The 21,221-nt window shown below is 37.6% G+C and overlaps 1 protein-coding gene across 2 annotated transcripts in view; it reads right to left on the reverse strand.

Moving 5' to 3' along the window:
- WWOX (WW domain containing oxidoreductase) overlaps positions 1–21,221 on the reverse strand; it is a 908,680-nt gene that overhangs the window by 632,646 nt on the left and 254,813 nt on the right. For both annotated transcript variants that reach the window (XM_006909708.3, XM_025045381.1), the window contains exons 7-8: positions 19,313–19,498; positions 13,190–13,454 (exon numbers count right to left, since the gene is read on the reverse strand). In XM_006909708.3, coding sequence (XP_006909770.1) covers positions 13,190–13,454; positions 19,313–19,498 — 451 coding nt within the window. The remainder of the gene's footprint in view (positions 1–13,189; positions 13,455–19,312; positions 19,499–21,221) is intronic.

Genomic DNA, 21,221 nt, shown 5'->3' on the forward strand with positions numbered 1-21,221 from the left:
ATTTCAGTAAAATAATTTTTAAGAAAGCAACAGCTTAATTATCAACTACCTTTGTACTGTTTAAAAATTTGATCAAGGTATTTTTTATTTGTTTTTATTTAAACAATTTATTTAAACTAAAAAAAAAAGTTCACCCATTTCACCCCCCACTCACTCATGGCAACTACCAATCTAGTCTCTATATCTATGAGATTGTCTTTTATGTCCCTTTAGATTCCACATTTACACAATATTTGCCTTTCTCTGTCTAACTTATTTTGCTTAGCATAACGCTCTTAATGTCCATGCATGTTGTCACAAATGGCAAGACATGGACATTGAGGGCATTATGATGTGTGTGTGTGTGTGTGTGTGTGTGTGTGTGTGTGAGAATTATCTAAATTGGGAGATAGATGACATTATGTCTCCCAATGTAATCTTTAATATATATATGTGTATATATATATATATATATAAACACCAAAATTTCTTTATCCATCCATTCATCATTGGACACTTAGATTGTATCCATATCTTGGCTATTGTAAATAATTCTGCAATGAACATGGGAGTTCATATAGCTTTTGGAGTTAGTGTATTTGTTTTCTGTGAATAAATACCCAGAAATGAAATTGCTAGATCATATGGTGGTTCTAGTTTTAATTTTTGAAGAAATCTCCATACTGTTTTCCACAGTAGCTGCATCAATTTACAATCCTACCAACAGTGAACAAAGGTTCCCTTTCCTCCACATCCTGCCCAACACTTGTTATGTCCTGTCTTTTTTGATAACAGGCATTCTAACTTCAGTGAGGTGATATCTCACTGTGGGTTTGATTTACATTTCCGTGATGATTAATGCTGTTGAACATCTTTTCATGTACCGGTTTGCCATCTGCATGTCTTCTTTGGAAAAATGTCTATTCAGATTTTATGACCATTTTTTAATCAGATTTTTTTTTTTTGCTATTGACTTATATGAGTGACTTCTTTATATATTTTGGATATCAGACCCTTATCAGATATATGATTTGCAAATATTTGCTCCCACTCAATGTGTTGCCCTTTCATTTTGTTGATGGGTTTCTGCTGCTATGCAGAAGCTTTTTAGTATGATGTAGTCCCACTTGTTTATTTTTGCTTTTGCTTTTGGACTCAGATTCAAAAAATCATCACTAGGCCTATGTCAAGGAGCTTATCGCCTAAGTTTTCTAGGAATTTATGCTTTCAGGTCTTATGTTCAAGTCTTCAATCCATTTTGAGTTAATATTTGTGGGTGCTGTAAGATAGTGGTCAAGTTTCACTCTTGTGCATGTGGCTGTCCAGTTTTCCCAACATTATTTATTGAAGACACTGTCCTTTCTCTATTGTGTATTCTTGTCTCCTTTGTCATAAATTAATCGACCATATATGTTGATCAAGGTATTTAATTGACTTAATGGAATTCACCCTGTATTAGACTTCTATGAAAAAAATTGATCAGTGTTGATATAGTTCTGATTAAAATGTTTTATTCATAAACACACTTTTTAAAAAAAGCCTCAGGATCAAAATTGCAGGCTGAAATAAATGGTTTTATCTCTCCCTTCCCCCAAACAGATTTTCTAAATGTGGATACTCATCTACATGATATAACAAACACACAAACTCATTTATGGAGTACTTATTGTCAGTAAGTATCCACATACGTTGCCATTGCTAGCTCCTGTTGTCTTTATAAACCATCTTAAATAAAGTGGATACTAAATAAATTTTTGAAAAAAACATATTTAAGATAAATAGCTCACTGAAAAATAATAGTGGGATTAGGGGAAAGAGAAAAGCCAAGAAACAGAAAGAATAAGACCAAAAAAAGAATATATATATCAATAGGTCTTTGAAGAAACTGTGATTACATAACTACACATAAATAAACACATACATATCTGAATAAGAAATTTACCATCTGGTCAGCCAGCATACTGCTTGATAGCAAGCAATAACTAGTATTATGTAAATCATATGAATTTTTTTTTTAAAAGGTGAAAGCCTTCTAAAAACCTAAAGTTAAAATGATATCATTGAAATATTCACTTTTCTTCAGAGGGTGTCATAATCTCTTTGTTTGAGCATGGACGATAGAGAAATATGTCCACAAGTACAGACCAAGATAAAGTTGCCTTTGGTGTGATTAAGATACTCTGTTGGATGTGCCTGTACTTCAACCTAATTTACTTTATTAATTTATATTTGACCTGCTTCCAATAAAGGGATCTAAGGTGACTTAAGGAAAGACCAAGCATAGAACAAGGCGAATAAAATGTATCAGAGTCACTATAAACCAGAGGAAGTTGATATGCTAACCATTAACATTAACATGGTTTAAAAAAGCATAAAATTAGACTTAGGAGCTCCAACAATACATTATGTTATAATTTCATTATCAGGCAGAAGGTATTATGGTAGTTCCTCAGAGGTTTTGCTTGGAGTTCAGAGTTAAAAGGTATTTCTCGCATGCAGTAGCATAACTTTGTATGTTTTGAGGTCATGTAATAGACAACATCCTTGACAATAGCTTGCTATATATGTCCTTAGAAATCAGTAAGTATTCAGGAAAGTTTACACTGACTGGTAGAATACAAGGAAAATTAGCATTTCTTGAGTGTCTACTACTGCTTTAGGGTTGAGCTGTGCCTTAATCTCCCAACAACCCAAAGATGTGGGAACTATTGTCTCCATTTTACAGAAAAGAAAACTCGAGCCCCAGAGAGACTTGTGAGACTTGCCCCCAATTGTGAGGGTCACTAAATGGAAGAGCTAGGATTTGAAGTCCAGCTTCATCAACTTCAAAGCCCATGCATGGCCTTTCTACTATATCACCATGCATTCTTCTTCAAACAAACAACACCTAATGTTAGTAGTGGACTGTAGGAAATAAATAGAATAGGGCTTGCTTGGCACAGGTGAGCCCTAACTACTGTGAGCTGTTGTTTTTGTTGGTATTATTGGTTGTCTTTGTCTTCTAGACTTTCCAGAACAAACACTTATGCAGAGAAAACGGACAGTGACTCTCCCATCCTGCATCAAATGCATGTCAAATCTCACAACAGAGGAGCATGGGAATATGTCAATGATCAGGTGGACTTTGGCAAAGTTAAGCTAAATTTTTAATTTTATCTTTTTAAAAATATAAACCCAACAGAGCCTTCAGCCTGGCAATGAGACAAAGTGATGTCGGAAGACGTGATACACAAGCTGAAGTCTAAGGAGAACACAAACCACAGCAGAGAAAAGACCTTTTCAGGTTAAGGAGAAAGGAATCCAATATGTTCCCCTCCTTTCCATCCACAAGAAATATGTCAGCTCATTCCTAATGGTTGGGACAGAGAGAACAAAAAGAGAAGAAATCTATATTATTTTCCAGGATGAGTATACTCCAGAATCTAATTCCTTTGAAATAATTGATTTTTTCTTTTAAACTTCTTAATGCTCCCTTTATAGGAAATGTGTTCAAGGTCAATGTTGAGATTTCGTCCACACTAATTTCATTACTTGGTCTTTTATAGGTATAGAGAATAAACAAAGAGACAAATGACACACAGCTCACACAAAAGCTGACAAGAGATGTTATGTTCTAAGACAAAAACAGACTTGTTACATTCACCTGCCTAGGAATATTAAAATATCAAAAAAAAACTTTTAAGTTTCCAGATTTTATAGGTTTTTTTTTTTTCTTTTAAAGAGTGAGAATACTAAGAAAATATTATGCAGGTCTCAGTAGTAGATACACAGTATTTTTTTTGGATCTAGCGAATATACTTTTTATAACTTTTCTGTGAAAGGAGGGACTTTCTAGCTCAGATTACTTGGACAGTCTTACTGTTTATTCTTCCCTTTTTTGAGCAGTCAGAAGAGATTTCTCTCAGTACTTCAAATAAATAAGATATCCAGCTGAACAAACACCATACATTCCCGTGGATTACTTTGGCTTCTTAAAGACTATTTCACTTTCTTTTTTCAAAATGTAAATGATTAAAGAGACCCCATCATGTGAAACTCAAGGATGAAATGTTTCAAGTGGTGCAGATATTCTGTAAGGGGGTATGTGGAAGAGCAAAAAGCCCCAGATCAGTAACAGAGCTTGATATTCTACAGGGGAAACTAGAATTTTATTAAAGAAGATACTTATTTTATACTTTAACAGAAGTGGCTTTATAACACGAAAACCAAACGTCAGCATTCCAAATCAATCTCTACAATATTTTCTGAAAACACCAAAATAAAAGTTTTTTTTTTTAAGATTACCACTTAAAAAAATAACAACAACAACAATAACCAAATCCTAAAGAGAATATATTATCTGAAGGAAAAATAATATTCTGCATGAGCTTTGAAATTCTTGGTGAGCCTTATCTACCTTTATGGCTTAAAAAAAAACCAGTCTCTGGCCAATTTTTGAAACTTAAATCAAAACTCAGCAATACATGTTTTTTTAGAAAGAAAATTTGGGCCATCGATTAACATGGCCCCCTCTACTAAAGCAGCATGAAAACAAATACTTGACTTTAGGAAACATAACCCAAACGTTTCTTTATTCTTTTCATAAGCTTTCTTATTAAAGGACTAAATCTTATCTCCCATCATGAGGCAGAAAGGCATAAATAGATAAAAAACAAAATGGGTGCATCCAGTACCTCTCTTCACCCAGAAAGAGGGAGGACAAAAATACAGAAAGGATGTAAACAGAATAGCAAGGCAAGGGGAAAAAAATGTCTATAACAAACACTATGGCTTAAAACCAGAAAATACCAAGGCCTAAGAGTAAATCTACCACCATGAAGCCTACCAAAAGCACACACACACAAAAAAAAAAACAAAAAAAGAAAGAAAGGAAAAAAAAAAAACCACAAAAATCTGAACTTGTAAAGAGTGACAGGCTGCCTCTAAGACAGCCTCCAGTGTTCCCTGGCTCCTGACGTTCATGCCGCTGTGAAAGCCTTTCCCCATGAACATGGGTCAGACCCAGTGTCTTGCTTCTAACAAAAAGAATGGGCAAAAATAATGATTTGTCACTTCTATGGTGAGGTTACACAGGACTGTGACTTTCAGCCTGCTGGTAGACTCTATTTCCTTCTTGACGTACACACTTTGACAAAGTCAGTTGCCATGCTGGGGAGGCCTGTGTAGCAAGGAACAGAGAGAGGGGCCTCCAGCTAAAACCCAGAGAGGAACCAAAGTCCTCATTCTACGAGGCCATAAGAAACTGAACCCTGACACAACAACAACAAGCACATGACCTTGGAAGTGGACCCTCTCCCGCTGAACCCTGAGCTGCCTTTAGTCTGGGTGACACCTTGATTGCAACCTGTGAGCTGACCCTAAAGCACAGTGCCCAGTTAAGCCATGCCCAGGTTCCAGACCCACAGAAACTGTGATATAAGTAGATGGGGTGTCATATTTATAAAAGGGCATTGGCTGAAATAAGTGCTTTCGAGGTGAAAAAAAAAAAAAAGAAACCAAAAACTATACATTAGATCAGCTTACACCCTGATTCAAACCTGTATCTTTTTGTTTCCCTTCACCCAGCCATGGCAAGCGTAAATGGGTCTGCATTTCAGAGGCAGTCTCACCTCAGGTTCCTGACTCAATTAATTGAGATGTAATTACCTTTACTGCAAGTTTGGAACCTGGATCCAAAAGATACACAGAAGAATTTTAGAGCTGGAATGGCACCTTTGGAGTCTTCTAGGCCAGGTATTCCCAAGTGTAAATCCAGCATTTTAAATGACAACATCAGCAACGGTAACAGTAATGAATTTTCTCTCAAGTCAAATGTATTCAATTCACCTGAAAGGGCTGCTTTTTGTCCCACAATCACAGTTTTTGGCCTTACAATACCTATTCTTTTATGAAATGGTGGTGACAGTGGATGGTGGTAGGCACATTTTCCATCCAGAGTTTTCAGAATAAAAAAGTATGAATTTGCATTAGTCTCCCTTTTCAATTCCCTTTCAAGTTATACTCTTCTGTAAGATCCAAAACCACAGGACAACTAACCCTGGTTAAGGGATTCACTTTACAGATAAGAAAACTGAGGTCTGGGGACTTGCTCAGACCCATAGGATCCTTTATTTACAGCAAACTCTAAAATTACAATACATAAGATAAGATAGAAAGACATAAACCCAGGAGCAGGACCCTGGCACTTAGTAGATTCTCAAGTGACAAGAGAACATGTCCTCTACTGATTTTCAAAGTATTCACTAATCTTAGGGTAGTAAGAAAGGGGGAGGGTATGGATTTTAGTTTCTGAATAATTCAGAACACGAGATTCGAGTTCTCTTTAGTGCTGCTGGAAAAACATTACCTTCCACCTCACTAGGAAAATCAACGTGTCCAGTGAGTTATACAAGAATCAATGTTCATAGAAGAAATATTTCAGAAACATCATCGTGGGGCAACACAAACTCCTGGCATCTGTTTAATCATCCTGGCCTCCAGTGTCTAAACTGCGCTGCGGCCAAAAATCACTGGAAAGAAGTATGAAATTGGAGAAAAGGAAACTGAAAGGGGGAGGATCAAAGAAGGAACCACTAACTTAAAAGTAATAAAGGAGCTAGAAAGAGAGTTAAAAAGAGGCAATGTATAACCAAAATGCCAACGGGGACAGAGAAGAAAAGGAAACGCGGAAGATAAAACTAGGGGAATTTCAAATCTTGGTTAAATGTTCATTAAACAATTTGTCACACATATTAAGGCCAGATAGTCACTTTTTTCCCCTCTCGGGTGCTCATTCGGGAACAAAGGCCTAACCAGACTTAAAACATGAAAAAGCAAGGCAGAGAAAATACAGTGATGAGACGCTATGGCCTCACAAAGCCAGACATATTTTCCTTTTCTTTGTTTTTAATGAGAAAGGGCTAATCTTTCCTCAAAGCTAAGGTGTACTGTTGTCAGCTTTAAACGAGCAGCCAGGGGGACTCGCATTACGCACTGTGGAAGCCCACCTAGTCCTAGCTTCCACCCCGCATGTTGCCTCAGCTTTTACTCAGACTCGTATACGATGTCCTTATGCTTAAACTTTGCAGGGAGAATTAGACTTTCTGGGACAGACACGGAGCCATCATTACCAGAATGGGCATCTATAAGCAATGGGACAAGAAGCAAGGCTTTTCTTGTCTGAAAAAATAATCATCATAATAATAACGATAACCATAATAATTAATGTTTATTGAATAGGTTGTTCTGATTGCTATACATTCATGATCTTTAATTCCAACACATCGATAATATTACGAGTTAATGTCTATTGAGCATCTACACATTCTAGATGCTGTACATTCACGATCTCCTTCAAATCTCAACACAAGCCCGTGAGGAAGGTGTAACACCCTAGTTTTACGAAAGAATCTTAATCAGGTTATGAAATGTGCCTAAGAGAATGCATGGGATGAAGCTGGGTTTGATCCAAGAGCTGCCCAGCTTTAAGGCTTATCTTATCTTTCTTATGCCTTGCTGTTCTCTCCTTAAATAGCTTCCTTCCCTATACACACCTCTGGGTAGATTCCTCATGTGTCACCTGACCAGGATTCTAGGGGACCCTCAGTTCTGGTCCCAGCTGTTCTATGTATGTATAGCTGTGTGGCTCTGAGCAGGTCCTCTAGCCTCATCTGTTTCTTTATCTACAGGTTCTGAACTTCAATTCCCTGCACCTCACAGAGACTAATGACAAGGAATGTGCTAATGACTGCCATCCATTAAGCACCTAATCATCTTTCATTTACTCATTTATAAATATTTACTGAGCATTTACTTTATGGACCAGTCATACAAAGTGTGAAGGCAAAAACAGCATTTTCAAGGGAGTAGAAGAGAGACATTAAACACAAAACTACAGACATTATTTCTCTAAATTACATCTGCATTAAACGCTATGAAGGAGAAATTCCAGGGGCCCTTCATTCATTCATTCAGCACATACATATAGAGTGCTTTACGTCTGAGATGGCAATGTGTCAAGACTCCCCATTATAAGCACTGGCTCTTATGAGAGCATATAAGAAGGAGTCTTGACCAAATCTTGATCTAATGCTTCCTTGAGGTATAATGTTTGGACTGAGTTTTAAGAGTGGAAGAAAGGAGCATCCGAGCCTACAGAACAATAAGTTTCAAAATCCTGAAGAAGGAAGGAGAATGGGGCTGAAAGTGGCTTGAGGTAAAGCTGGGTGAGAGGAAGGGAACCAGATAAGGCCAGGTGGCTTCGACTCAATCCTCACTTGCTTTCACAATGACCCTATAAAATGTATAGTATTCTCATATGACCAATGAGGAAACTATATGCACACCTATTCAATGGTGCCTGTTCAAAAGCCATTATTCTATCATTTTTCCTTTCCAACATATCTCACCTCCCACACTACAAAAACAAAATGCCAGAAATGTACTTTCCCAGCTTCCCCTGAACCTAGGATATGACAAGTGACTCAATCCTGGCCAATAGAAGCTGAGGGGAAATCTTCTAGGGAGGATAGTTATGAGACAGAATGTTCTCCTTCTTAATAAAGTAGGAAGGTATGCAAGGATAGGTCCCATCCCTCACATCCTGTCTTCAGACTTTATCGTGTAGGATGCAATGGTTGGTGCTGCTGCAGTCATTTTATTAGCATGAGGGAAAAACCAAGACAATCACAAAGAAGCTGGCTGTATAATAGCCAAACACACTCCTGGCCACCTTAGGGCTGCTGAATACATAAGAAAAACAAATCTCTATTATTTCAACCGCTTTTAACTGGGTGTTAATAACTTGTAGTCTAAATGAATAAGGAAAATGAGCCTCAGAGAAACTGAATAATTTCAAAATTATACAAGTAAAAAAGGGGGAAACCTGAATTTTGAGTACAGGCCTAATGGTATTAAATCCTTTGCTCTTTTTTTACTCTACCATATCCCTGAGACTCTGCATTGAGCAAATCACTGTAAACTGTAAAATGCCAGGCAGAATTGAGGGATGACTAATAAAATCAATGCTAATGATAATCCAGAAAACTAAGAATTTTGAGGCTGCGAAGATGTGGCCTCTCCGAGGAGAAGAGACAAACCAAGCAGGTCCTTCTGTTGGGGTCTGCAGGAAAGCTCAAATGTGGCCCGACCACAGAGGAGTCTTAGGAGTCTGGTTTTCTAACATCTGGACTGGCATCCAGAGAATTCAACTTTCACCAGGGAGTCTCAAAATATTTAGATTAGTGAAGAATATGCTGAAATCTCCACTTCGAAAATCCTATTTCCTTCTCCCAACCCAGAAAAAGTACCCTGTTTCTATTCTTATGTGCCAAGAGATTCAAATGGGGGTTTTTGTCCTTGATAGTATCTAGAGTGTAGTCAGCTGCAGGTATTTAAAAGGGAGGTGGGGGAAATATTTTTCTAAAATACTAATTTAAAGAACAAATCAACATCTATTATCTCCTTCATTATGTTTTAAATTGTCCAACTATAAATCACCCTGCAGCAGGTTATTCAAGGGCAGAATTACCCAGCCTGGCTTTCCCGAAGGTTAGAAGAATGACATCTTGTGCTTTTTCTAGTTATAATTTATAACTTTGCAACAGAACCAGCATTGCAGGCCCATCCATTAGCAGGGTCGCTGCACATCTGTTAAAACTCAGCACAATGACTGGCTTTACACGGCCACAGGAAACGTAACCCAATCGTTTCAGAAGTTCTACAAACTCAAGCTATTTTTTTAATGTAAAATGATTTGAAAATGCAGTTCCCTAAAACATCTGTTAAGCTCTTGCTACCCTGACACATGATATTCTTTCTACTGTTACCTGCCAACACAAATATTTGGTTGCACAGAACACCCTAAGAGGCACATGATGGTGCTCAGCTTCAAATTTACATACCAATCTGCAAAGGGCTGGCTTAGACCTAGAAACTCTAGCTAAGATGTTGTTTACCAGAACTGAAAGCTTACGTGGGGAAAAAATGGACAGGCGGGGGGTGGGGGCGTTAATTTCACAAAGGTACTTTCAAACATGTTAAAAAAGAAAACATAACTGTATAACTAGATATATATGGCAGAGGCACTGTGGTGCATTTAACAAAGAAATTGAACTTGGGATTGGTTGGTGAAGGATCTGAAGCTGAAATACCATTTTCCTGAACAAGTTAGGTAAGTTCTCTGTTCTTTTTTAAATGCAAAGTAAGAATAATAATTCTAACATCGTAGAATGGTTGTGAGATACATGAAGACATATATGCTGCTATATAAAGCATGATGGTGTCTGTCCTACACTGCCAAGTCGCATCTTACTTGAGAGTATGGAAAGGAATCTAAAGATATCACACACAGCAATAATTGCAAATAGACAAAATTATCCTTGAAAATACTATATGACTGGTTTCATGAATTAAGCTCCTTAAATATGTATGCATGAAGATATCATGTATACTAACAGACAACGTATATATATATTAATGCATGCATATGAAAAATGTAATTTTAGAGTATTTTAATTGCATAAAAAAGGGACAGGAAATTTCATAGAGACAGTAAAATAAATATAATGCATACATGATGGATGTGACTTCATTATTTGAAAGCTCCCAGCAAACTTTAGTTTCCTTTAAGATATTTAAAAAGCAGCTAGAGGAAGAATCCTTTTTTTTTTTTTTTAAACAACATCAAAAAAAATCCCATTCTCATTTTTAACTCCTTATTTTTATTTTATCATAAATTAGAGGGAGAGGGAACACAAAAGTTCTCCCCCGGGACCCCAAGTATTCCTATCTTGTCCTCTAGACCTCAAGAGGAAGAGGTGACAGAGACATGGCTTTACCCGTGGGGGTCGCTGTGCTGAGAATTAATCCCTGTGAGTTTCTCATTAGTGATTATTATACTGCGGGCGGCCAAAATGGAAAAATTAATTAATTTCAAAGTGATAATGCATTTACAGCAACAATTAGAAATGTATAACTGTAAAAGGGCCACATTTAAAAGACAGATTACATTTAATAAAGTTGCACAAGAACATCCAATTGTAAAATTACTGATCTGCAACAATATTCCTTAAAGAGGCACTTAAAATAGCCTGACTCCATGAAGGGTGACCTAATTACTGTAACTAAAATCACCATAGTCACAGCAAGTCACAGCAAATAAAAAAGGGACGCTGATATTAGAATACTGCTGTTTAATACTTAAGGGAGCCAGCCGCAGCAGAGAAGCGAAAGCAGAGCTCCCAAGCACGAGGCTGGGCTGTGCTTCTTGCTTCCTTGACCTTGTACAATGGAATGTATACTCTAGCAACACTCATGTCAAAAGAAAAACGCTTTTTCTGAAGTGAATTGCAGAAAGGGTGACAAAGCACAGAACATCAGCCATCTGGTGATGGGGACATTGAATCTATGCTAAGTTTCTTTGTGAGCATTTAGGAATCCAACTTTTACATGGGGGTAGGAATGGGAATGCAACTGCATGGCTTATGTCCAAAATATGTTTGCATTACAATGGCAGAAGTGCAACCTGCACCTATGAAGCAAAAGTCTTATCATGATGGAAGCAACGCCAAGCGATGTGCAGAAGGATAAAACATGTGGGTGGTTTTTCCAACAAGCCCAGTCTGTCCTACCATTGAAATATAGTAATCCTAAATCCATATGCACACGGATTCCTCTTTGGAATACAGAGTCCTAAATGTTCATGAAAGAGAAGCAACTAGCTGTGAGTTTGACAAGCAAATACAGAGTTCCCATTCCATCTCTTTATAAACCTGGTCATGTGGAAATTTGATGGCTAAGACATACCACTAAACACCTAAATATATAAAGACATTATTAGAGAGAATTTTTCCTAAGTATCAAACTTAGCTACATATTTCATAGTCTTCCTAATCTATATAGGCTTGTCTAAAAAAGTACATGTGTGGCATTTAAAAGACGCTATTTTCCAGTCACTTGGGGAAAGGAACATGGAAAGTCCACTCTATAATGGCTTCTGCAGAGACCAGATGTACAGGTTGGAGAACCAAGCTCTCTCCACTGAGCATCCTTCCTGCCTTGCCAATAACCCTCTCCTTGGGCCTTTGGGGCGAGGGAGGTCCCCCAACTACCACCACCAGACTCCTAATTTACCAGAGGTCCCCCAACTACCATCACCAGACTCCCAATTTACCAGAGTTTTTTAGTTCCGTGACCTTTGTATCCATCAGCAGCAATCGCATTTTGGAAAATAATCTTCAGAACCAAAGTAACACTCACAACAAGAACAACCATCATCATGGCAAGAAGTACTACACACCTACCACACACCAGACGCTGTGCTAGGCACATTATTTAACTGTGATTTCCAATATGGCAGCCATTAGACACATGGAGCTATTTAAATCTAAATTAATTTAAATAAATTAAAAATTTAGTTCTTTAATTAGCTATATTAGCCAATTTTCAAGGGCTCAATAGCCATACGTGGCCAGTGACTACCATACGGAATAGCTGTGGTTTAGAAAAATACTACACCAAATGAATTATATAAAATGCATGTTCTTCATTCAAGTTGCTTCTTACTAAAATGCTTTCATGGAAGAAGTTTCAAGATACGGTTGTTATACGACCATCAAAAATGGAAAAATATCATACTTACCTTTGTCAATATTTCCAAATTTAACCACAGTGGTATGATTCATTCAAATGAATTCATCTTTGGGGAAATAAAGAGTAAAACATACTTCTAGCTGAAGAAGCATACCCCAGGAGAGGTTTACACCCATTAAAAGAATTTAGAACATCAGATACAGACTTTCAGTGGAAACAAAGGAATCATATCAGCTGATAATTCAACAGTCACAAATCCATGTTTTTCACCTAACACAAAAACACAGTTTCCAAGCACCACAGTTTCTGAATAATAATATAAAAAAAATCATATCAAAAGAAAACCAATCATCACCATCAAGACTTTTAGCCATACTTAACACAATATTGAAAAACCACATGTTCTATCCAGCCCTCCGAGACACCTTTAGAGAAACAAATGTAATCTACAGTCAATTGAAATGTGTTCCAGAGCCCTTTCCAATGGCTTTAATAGGCCTGATGATGTGATTCCCGAGACCAGACTCATCATGACAAGAGGCGAGAAGCTGAAGAAAACGCAAGCCTGGGTTTCTCCCGGACCCTTCCCATAAAGGCACATTGAAGGTGCCTGCGGCGGCGACAGAAGCCGTTCACTTACCATGGACTTGGTGAAAGGCCTGGCCAAGGTAAACAGCAGCGTGTACACCCACCAGTGGCGATGAAGGGAGGAGTACATCATGTTTCCAGGGTGCACAGCATTCGATGTGACCCCACGCGGGGAGAGGCGGCGATGGAGCTCATTGGAGAAGAGAATGTTGCAGAGTTTGGACCGGTTGTAAGCCAGCATGGCCCAGTAGTCATTTTTAGATGGAGAGAGGCGGCTAAAGTCTAGGTTTTTTGAGGAATCATTAATATCAGTAAATCTAAAAAAAAAAAAAAAAAATGACGTGAAGCAGCCAATCTCTGATGTCTGATACAGCTTTTTAAAATTTTTATTAGAAATCTGCAAAACTACAGAGACTACTGAAAACTCAACTGTGTAAACATCGAAACAAAGTTTCTCTTAAAAATACACAATCGTGATTTAACAATATAAACCAAGTGGATCCAAAGATAGACTTAATAAAGGCCCAAACTCATAAATGAAGAGGTCTTAACAAACTGAACACCCCCTCCTTTAACATATATTTTTCAAAACCTTCGACGGGAAGTTCAAGGATAATTCAATTAAATGGAAAAGCATCTTAAATAAAGGACTGTTCCTTTTTGGAAACAGAAAGATATCACATTCCTAACCTTTGACAGGGCTTTCTTGGGTTATTTTAGCCAATGCCTGAGTCCTGTATATTTTCATTTGAGCATCCAAGTAAATATATAGATGAGTCTTGCTGCCTCCAAGACTCTTTTCCAGATTAAAAATTAATGATTATAAAGGGGTTATAACCTTGGTGAGGTGCCATCAATAGTCTTATATATGTTTAAAAGACAAATATAAACAAAGCCAAAATGAGTTCTGGCAGAGTCTAATGTTTTTAAGTATACCCACAGCATGGATGTACACAAATCAAAGTAAGTAGTTGATGTTTTATAATTGGGTCTGACAGAGTCGTTAAACACCAGCTGTTTGTTTCTCTCCTCTTTTTCTCTTCCTTCCTTTCTTTTTAAATAACAACGAAGTAATGACCGTTCTTAAAAAAAAAGTAGATCATAACAAAAGAAATTTTCTAGACGATGGTCTTATTTTTGTTAAGGACCTTTGTTAATAGTTTGCTTCATTAAATTAACTCTGGGCATTTGCACTGAGTAATAAGGAAGCATAAGGGTAATCTAGGTAACTGCCATGGAAAATAAAAGCAAAAGGTAAAATGAAAATTACAGAATAATCTGTTGCTACGAGCAGTTCAGTTGAGCTCTGACCAAGAAAAGCATCACAGGGGCAGAGAAAATGCATGTTTTAATGGAAATTAAATATCCCTTTTCTAGGATTCAGTCAATGACATCCAATTTCTAGTGTTAAATGACATTGCTGCTCTAAATTCATCAGCAAACCTGATGGCCAGAAACACCATCATGGATATGGCAATGGGACCTTTAAATTAATTGTTGGCTGTCTGTTTCCAAGTCCCCAAACCACAGGAAGAATGCAGACTTCTGAGCTTAATTGTCTGAAGCAGTGGAACTTAGCGGGAAATTTGAAAATTTATGAGAGATTTTCCTGGTTGTCATAATGATTGCCGGTGGGGGCCAGGGATGGTAGATGTCCTGCGGTGCTGGCAGAGTCTTGTTCAATGAGGACTGCCACGCTGGACATTCACATGGATGAAAAGCCTGTGTATAAATTATCTGAGCCTACAGCCTAAGTGTCTCTTACATATATGTACAGTTTTAACACCCACTTAATTTCCAGGAGTGTAGTGCAACAATGGTGTAAATGACGAACGAATGCACTTTTAGATTTTGTGATTTTTGGAGGAGGTGAGGTGAGGCTTCGCTCAATGCTGATGGTGTGGGGGTCTGTCATGCCACATGCCCATTAACTGTCTGCATTTGTAAACATCCCACTTCAGGTGATTTATGCGTGGATGTGTGCATCTGATTATTTACCTGTCCTGTAGTCCTGCCCATGCATTTACATTTTGAAACAAATGCTATTTTGCTTCACATTTATTTTTTTCTTTATATTACAATAAGTTAGCATATTGAATTAGAATATATTTATTCAGGGAAGTTATATTATTTCTGAATTATATTTCAACATAGTAATAAGGTTACAGAAGAGTTGTTACAAAAAGACTGTTAAGAGCCTAATGATCCAAGATACAGGCAATGTGTTAGAAAGGCTACCTTCTCTGAATAGAAAAGAGCATTAAGCATTTAAACAATATCTGAAATCTATAGAATAAATATAACATTCTTCACTCTCTTTACTCTTCTTCTGTCATGTATTGCTGGAAACCCTTATGGACATATTTGTTTAGGCCAACCCAGCTCAGGTGTCACTTCTACCACGAAGCTCTCCCTAACTCTTCTCTTCCACTGCTGGTCGTCACACTGCTGGATGTCTTAGGTAGCAGTGGAGGGTAGAATGAAAAAAGCCAGGCAAAGCAGACTGAAATGCATGTTTCCAAGGAAATTAAGTATCCAGTCTCCACGACCCAGTCCATGATATGCCTAGTGTTCAATAATCCTGTCACCTCTCCAAGACTGGTAACAAAGCAAATCATGTCATCTTTACATTTTGTCTGTACATTGTGTCTCTGTCCTTACCACACCAGATGGCAAGGCATTTGTTCACCTGGTTCCAATGCTAGACTGTGAATCCTTGGAAAGTGGACAGAGAGCCCTTTGCATGTTGCCTAGCACAATGCCTAACACATAGTATAGACTAAATACAGTTAGAGAACCAAAGTTTAATCATGGGTTTGGAATTCCGAACCAAGGGCAAGTCTTCCTCATTACAAAAAACTTCCTTTCAAACCTTGCTCAAAAAGGAAAAATTTACCATTAATTGCAGATCTTCTATTAGAGAGAATGAAGAACGTGGCACTTTGCGTGTGGCACTTTCTAATGTTTAGATGAGTTTCCTGCTTTGGTTTTTAAGGACAATGCAGAATAATCTCATGACTGGGGAACACTGCGTTGATTAAACTCCAAAGAGAAGTCACTCATACATAGCTCCCAATTAGACACAAGGCAAACACACACACACACAAACGATGAGAACTTAAATGGAACCAGGCTGAATGCAGGTTTTAAGGTGGAAGCACAGCTGCTAAATATCAGGCCCACCCTAAGTGGACCCCTAATTTTCTACCCTGACAATATGGGTATTTTTTTTATTAAGTTTATTGGAGTAACATTGGTTAATACAACCATATAATTTTCAGGTGTACATTATCATTTGACATCTGTATATTCTATTGTGTGTTCACCACCCAAAGTCCAGTTTCCTTCAGCTACCATATATTTGATCCCCTTTACCCACTTCACCCTCCCTCTACCTCCTTTTACAATTGACCCCTTTTACTCCGTCTACCTACTCCCTTCTCCCTCACCCCACTAGTAACCACTACTCTATAGTCCTCTGGTAACCACTAGTCTATAATCCATGTCCATGAGTCTCTGTTTGTCCTACTCATTTGTTGTTTTTTAGGTTTATATCCCACATATAAGTGATATCATGTGATTTCCAACTTTTTCCGTCTGGCTTATTTCGCTTAAAACCCATTTTTAAGGTCTGATTAGCTTGTATTGACAGTACTGTAGGAAGCAGGAAGGGTGGGCAAGCTTTCTGATTCCTCTGAGCCACAGCAGACTTCCTGAAAAAAAAAAACGATCGTATTCACCTCTCAGCTCAAGAGGCAGTAAAACAACTCTTCAAAGGCTGCCTACTCTATTTTTATGTTGAAAAACTGACAAAGCCAAACAATCATGTCTTAATAGAGTGATCCTCCTACACGTACACTAACGTGTTAACATCTGCTCTCTGGACGTTAACATGTGCTGTGTGAGGGGACCTCTAGTTTGCATTTCTATATATACTGCTCCTTCATTTTTTTTTTTAACTGAGGATTTTTAAATTACCAAACTAAAGCAATTAGGCTAGATTCTATGTAGACAAAAGCTAGTATGTTCAAAGAATAGAACTGAATTTGCATCAGAAGCTGTGTGTCTGTGTGCGTGTGTGTAGCAACTTGACACTCAACACAGCTGTGGCCATTTAGAGTTGTTCAGCCAGCATTCACTCTTTTCATTCTATTTTAATTGTTATCTGAAATTTTTTCACAGCAAGGAGGTCAAGTTCTCGTTTTAATATGATGGATTTTAGGTATGCAGAAACTCAGTTCACTTGCTAACACTCCAGATAAGTAACTAAAATACAGCGAAGACATGGGGAGGCTAATAAATATTTTGCCTTGGGGCAGTCTGGTATAATATTTTCTGCAAACATAGGACTTTATTTTTCCCCTAACAGGGGGTCTTGACTCCAAGAAGAGATGCTGCCAAGGTTTATGGAGGTAATTAGATATTGGCACGTCCATTTTACAGCACAGCTTAGGGCCCTGGGTCCTCGAGCAGTGAGCGAGTGCTTTCCCAGTACTGTGCACCCAGTAGTCACACTGGCTCTGGGATGCTGTGGAAGGTGGTGGAAGCGTGATCAACAAACCAGCGTGAGGGAATTAACGTTTTGTAAAAACACCCTTTGATATGTACAAAGGATAATCAGAAAGCAGAAAACCAGGACTGATCACCAGACAGGAGCGAGCCTCAGAACACATGTCAGGAACGCCTTGTCTGTACACTAAAATGGATATCATTCAAGAGAACAAGACCCTTCCTTCCAATTCATCTTTTAAATGAAATTAAGATTCAAGTCTCCAAGGTAGGAACGAATTACACTGCAGTGAAGGAGAGAACAAAGACGTCACATGAAATACCATTTGAGATACAGATTTACAAAGGGAAGAGAGCAGCTGACAATCCAACATAATCTCCCATAAATACCAGCTCATTTAAACATATCCCGTGGTGCCCTCCACATCTGGCGAACGATTGGGGCTGGCAGATTTATTTCCGGAGCTCACTCTCCTGCACCCGCCCCCGCAGCAGCTTCCCTCACTCCTTAACAGGGCCACTCCACTTTCTTTCACAAACCTGGTGTGATTTGCAAAGATAAGGATGTCCAGATTTTGTTACCACCTAATTACTAGATGTTTCATGTCTTTTAACATGGAGGAGGATTATTACTGGCATTTTCCTTTCATTTCGGCCATCATAAATTTAAAATGGTAAAAGTAAATCTATCTGCAGTATGTCACTTATACCATAAGCCCCTGTGTTTGGGAGTGATAAAGGGTTCAGACTAACCCTTGGCTGGTCTTTCTCTTCCAAGTCCCAGGGGTTACATTTTATGGAAGCATGATTAAAAAAATAAGCTTCATTCTGGGTCACTAAAACATTTCAGGACTTAAGGGAGAGAAGAAGGGGGGCTGGGGAAATAGGCACTTGCACATTATTTTTTCCAACTACTTTGCTAAGAATGAAAGCTCCCAACCACACCAGGATTTTCTCCCTAACATGCATTAAATCTGGCCTCACCCAGCAAGTCCTTTGTCTTTGCTGAGTGCTTCCCTTTAGACAAATAGTTGTTTATACAACTCGAGAAACAACTATGGTGAAAATACGATGAAATTTTCAAATGTCTTTTTAGTCAATTGAAAATTCTCCTAATGGCAATAGAAAAGAAGTGCCATCTGATGTTTTAATTGAAATTTTAACCAAAAGAGGCATGGCCAGATTTCTAATATGTTCTAACTACAGTACTTCCCTTTCTACAATTACACAGCTAATGTCTGCATTGAATTCCCTAATTTCTCATTATAAAACAATTGGATTTCATCTCACAGTCTTTAATTGCATTGTTTCTCCTGCTAGAATAACTGCATATTCTTCTTGGTGAGATGTTGAAGTTGTTGAATGACAAATCAATAAAGGTCAGGCATTCAGATTTAATCAATTATTATTCCATCTCAAAGCGAAATCAATGAATGGCTGAAGCATAGTGGTGAAAACAATCTACATAGCTGTAGACAAAAAAAGAAAACCCACATAATCCCCCATAATCACAAAAAAGACCTCAAAAAATTAAGTAAGCCAGGTTGAGTATATCCACATTTTTCAGAGTAGGACTAATGAAAATTATTTTCAGAAAGAGCCTTGGGGGAACATTAGCTGGTGCAATGAAGAAGATGAGAGAGTAAAACACTGACTTCTAACCCACCTATGGGACTCCGAGGAGACCACGACGACACGGGCTGGGGCTGAGCGGCACAAGACGTCCTGAAGGAGCTGAACAAGGTAGAAATGCCCCAGGTGATTCACCTGGAAGGTAGTCTCCAGGCCATCTTTTGTGAGGCTCCAAGGTAGAGCAAAAGCTGCTGCATTGCACACGAGCACATGCAGAGGCCTGAAAAATAAAATATCCAACACTGTGAAGACATAAACACTCTAAAAAAAGGATAACTCGTGCTCCCTGAGGCATAACCAATTCTTCAGTATCTTCAAAACTCCAGTCACTTGGAAATGGGATGCAGTGGAATGTCGCATCTTAAACCATTCTGGGGAAGGGCCTGGACTTGGCAACTCTCCTGGGTTACTGCGGACAAGGGGGCTTCTGGGGTGCAGAACCACACCCGGCAGGCCAACATGTGTTGGCTACCCTGGTTGAAATCTAGGTTCTACCACTTAATTGAATCTATGCTTCTTAATTCGTCCAATTTCCAGTTTCTTCACCTGTAAAATCAAAATAGCCCTTAAATATAAGAAATAAAGGAGAAAACATGCTGTAAAAAGGTAGAAACAGCACTTAGGAGGTGCTAAGTAAACAAATCAAGGTAAAAATGCTCTGTCTAAAGAGTTAGGCACATATTATTTGAACATATTCCTTCTAAAGGTCAGATTAAATCTACATTTTAGAAATGAGCTTTGAAAAATAGTGGAGGCCAGTTATATTTTCTTTTGTATATATTTAATTTCATTATAAATTTTTTTAAAATAAAAGTAAGCCTTTCCTGTGAATCACACTCCTAAATCCTCATAATGGAATTGTACTTAAAGTAAATCATCCTGAATTACTAATAAGAACTGTATACAGAAATATATTCAAGGCTATCAGTGTTTGTAATTGCAACATAAAGGCAACGAATTAAAGTTAAAATAAATGTACAATTGGTAAATCATTAAATGAATTTGAATATATGTGTATGATAGAATACTATGTGGCCATTAAAATGATTACAAATAAGCAAATCGATTGACCCTGTAAAACACTGATGTTAAAAAATAAAATATCTACTGTTGTATGATCATATTTACACATGCACACACAAAATAGTAACGAAGAATACACAAAAATGTTAACAGTAGTTGTTTCTTGGAGTGGGTGGAACCCAATGTATACTAAATCATTTTCTTTCTGAGTTCATTTGTATTTTCTTAATTTTTTTCCTTAATTAATACATGATATCTTTATAATAAGGAAAAATGCAATCAAATATATCCTTTATAGAAAAAAAGCATTTGGGGAATTTAGCTAACAAATAAGAGAAAAAAAGAAAAATGCAATCAAATATATCCTTTATAGAAAAAAAGCATTTGGGGAATTTAGCTAACAAATAAGAGAAAAAAAGAAAAATGCAATCAAATATATCCTTTATAGAAAAAAAGCATTTGGGGAATTTAGCTAACAAATAAGAGAAAAAAAGAGTTTTATAGTGTCACTGGATTAAAAGGCCACTGGATTAAAAGTTCAAAGATCTGCGTTTTGTCCCAGTTTCAGACAAATCACCAAGGTCTTTGAGTTTCTGAATCCTGCCTGTAAAATCGGAGGCTGGAAATTGATGATTTCCATTTCCTCATGCAGCTCAGATTCTGTGACAATGGCTTTATTTCCTACGTGATATAGAAAATATTTCCTATGTGATATAGGAAATAAAATATTTCCTATACTTTTATTTTTAAAATTCAATGTTCTTTTCATAGAAGTTTTCATAGAGCTATCACTTTTTGCAATAGTCTGATTTTGTTCCATCCTCATGGAAGACTATAGCTGAAGAGTCATGAGTTTAAAAAGAAAAATTGGTATGCAATAAAGGGAAGCATAAAAAAAAGTGTCTAAAAACTAAAATAAT

This window comes from Pteropus alecto, unplaced genomic scaffold, assembly GCF_000325575.1.
Source record: "Pteropus alecto unplaced genomic scaffold, ASM32557v1 scaffold42, whole genome shotgun sequence".
NCBI classification, from domain to species: domain Eukaryota; kingdom Metazoa; phylum Chordata; class Mammalia; order Chiroptera; family Pteropodidae; genus Pteropus; species Pteropus alecto.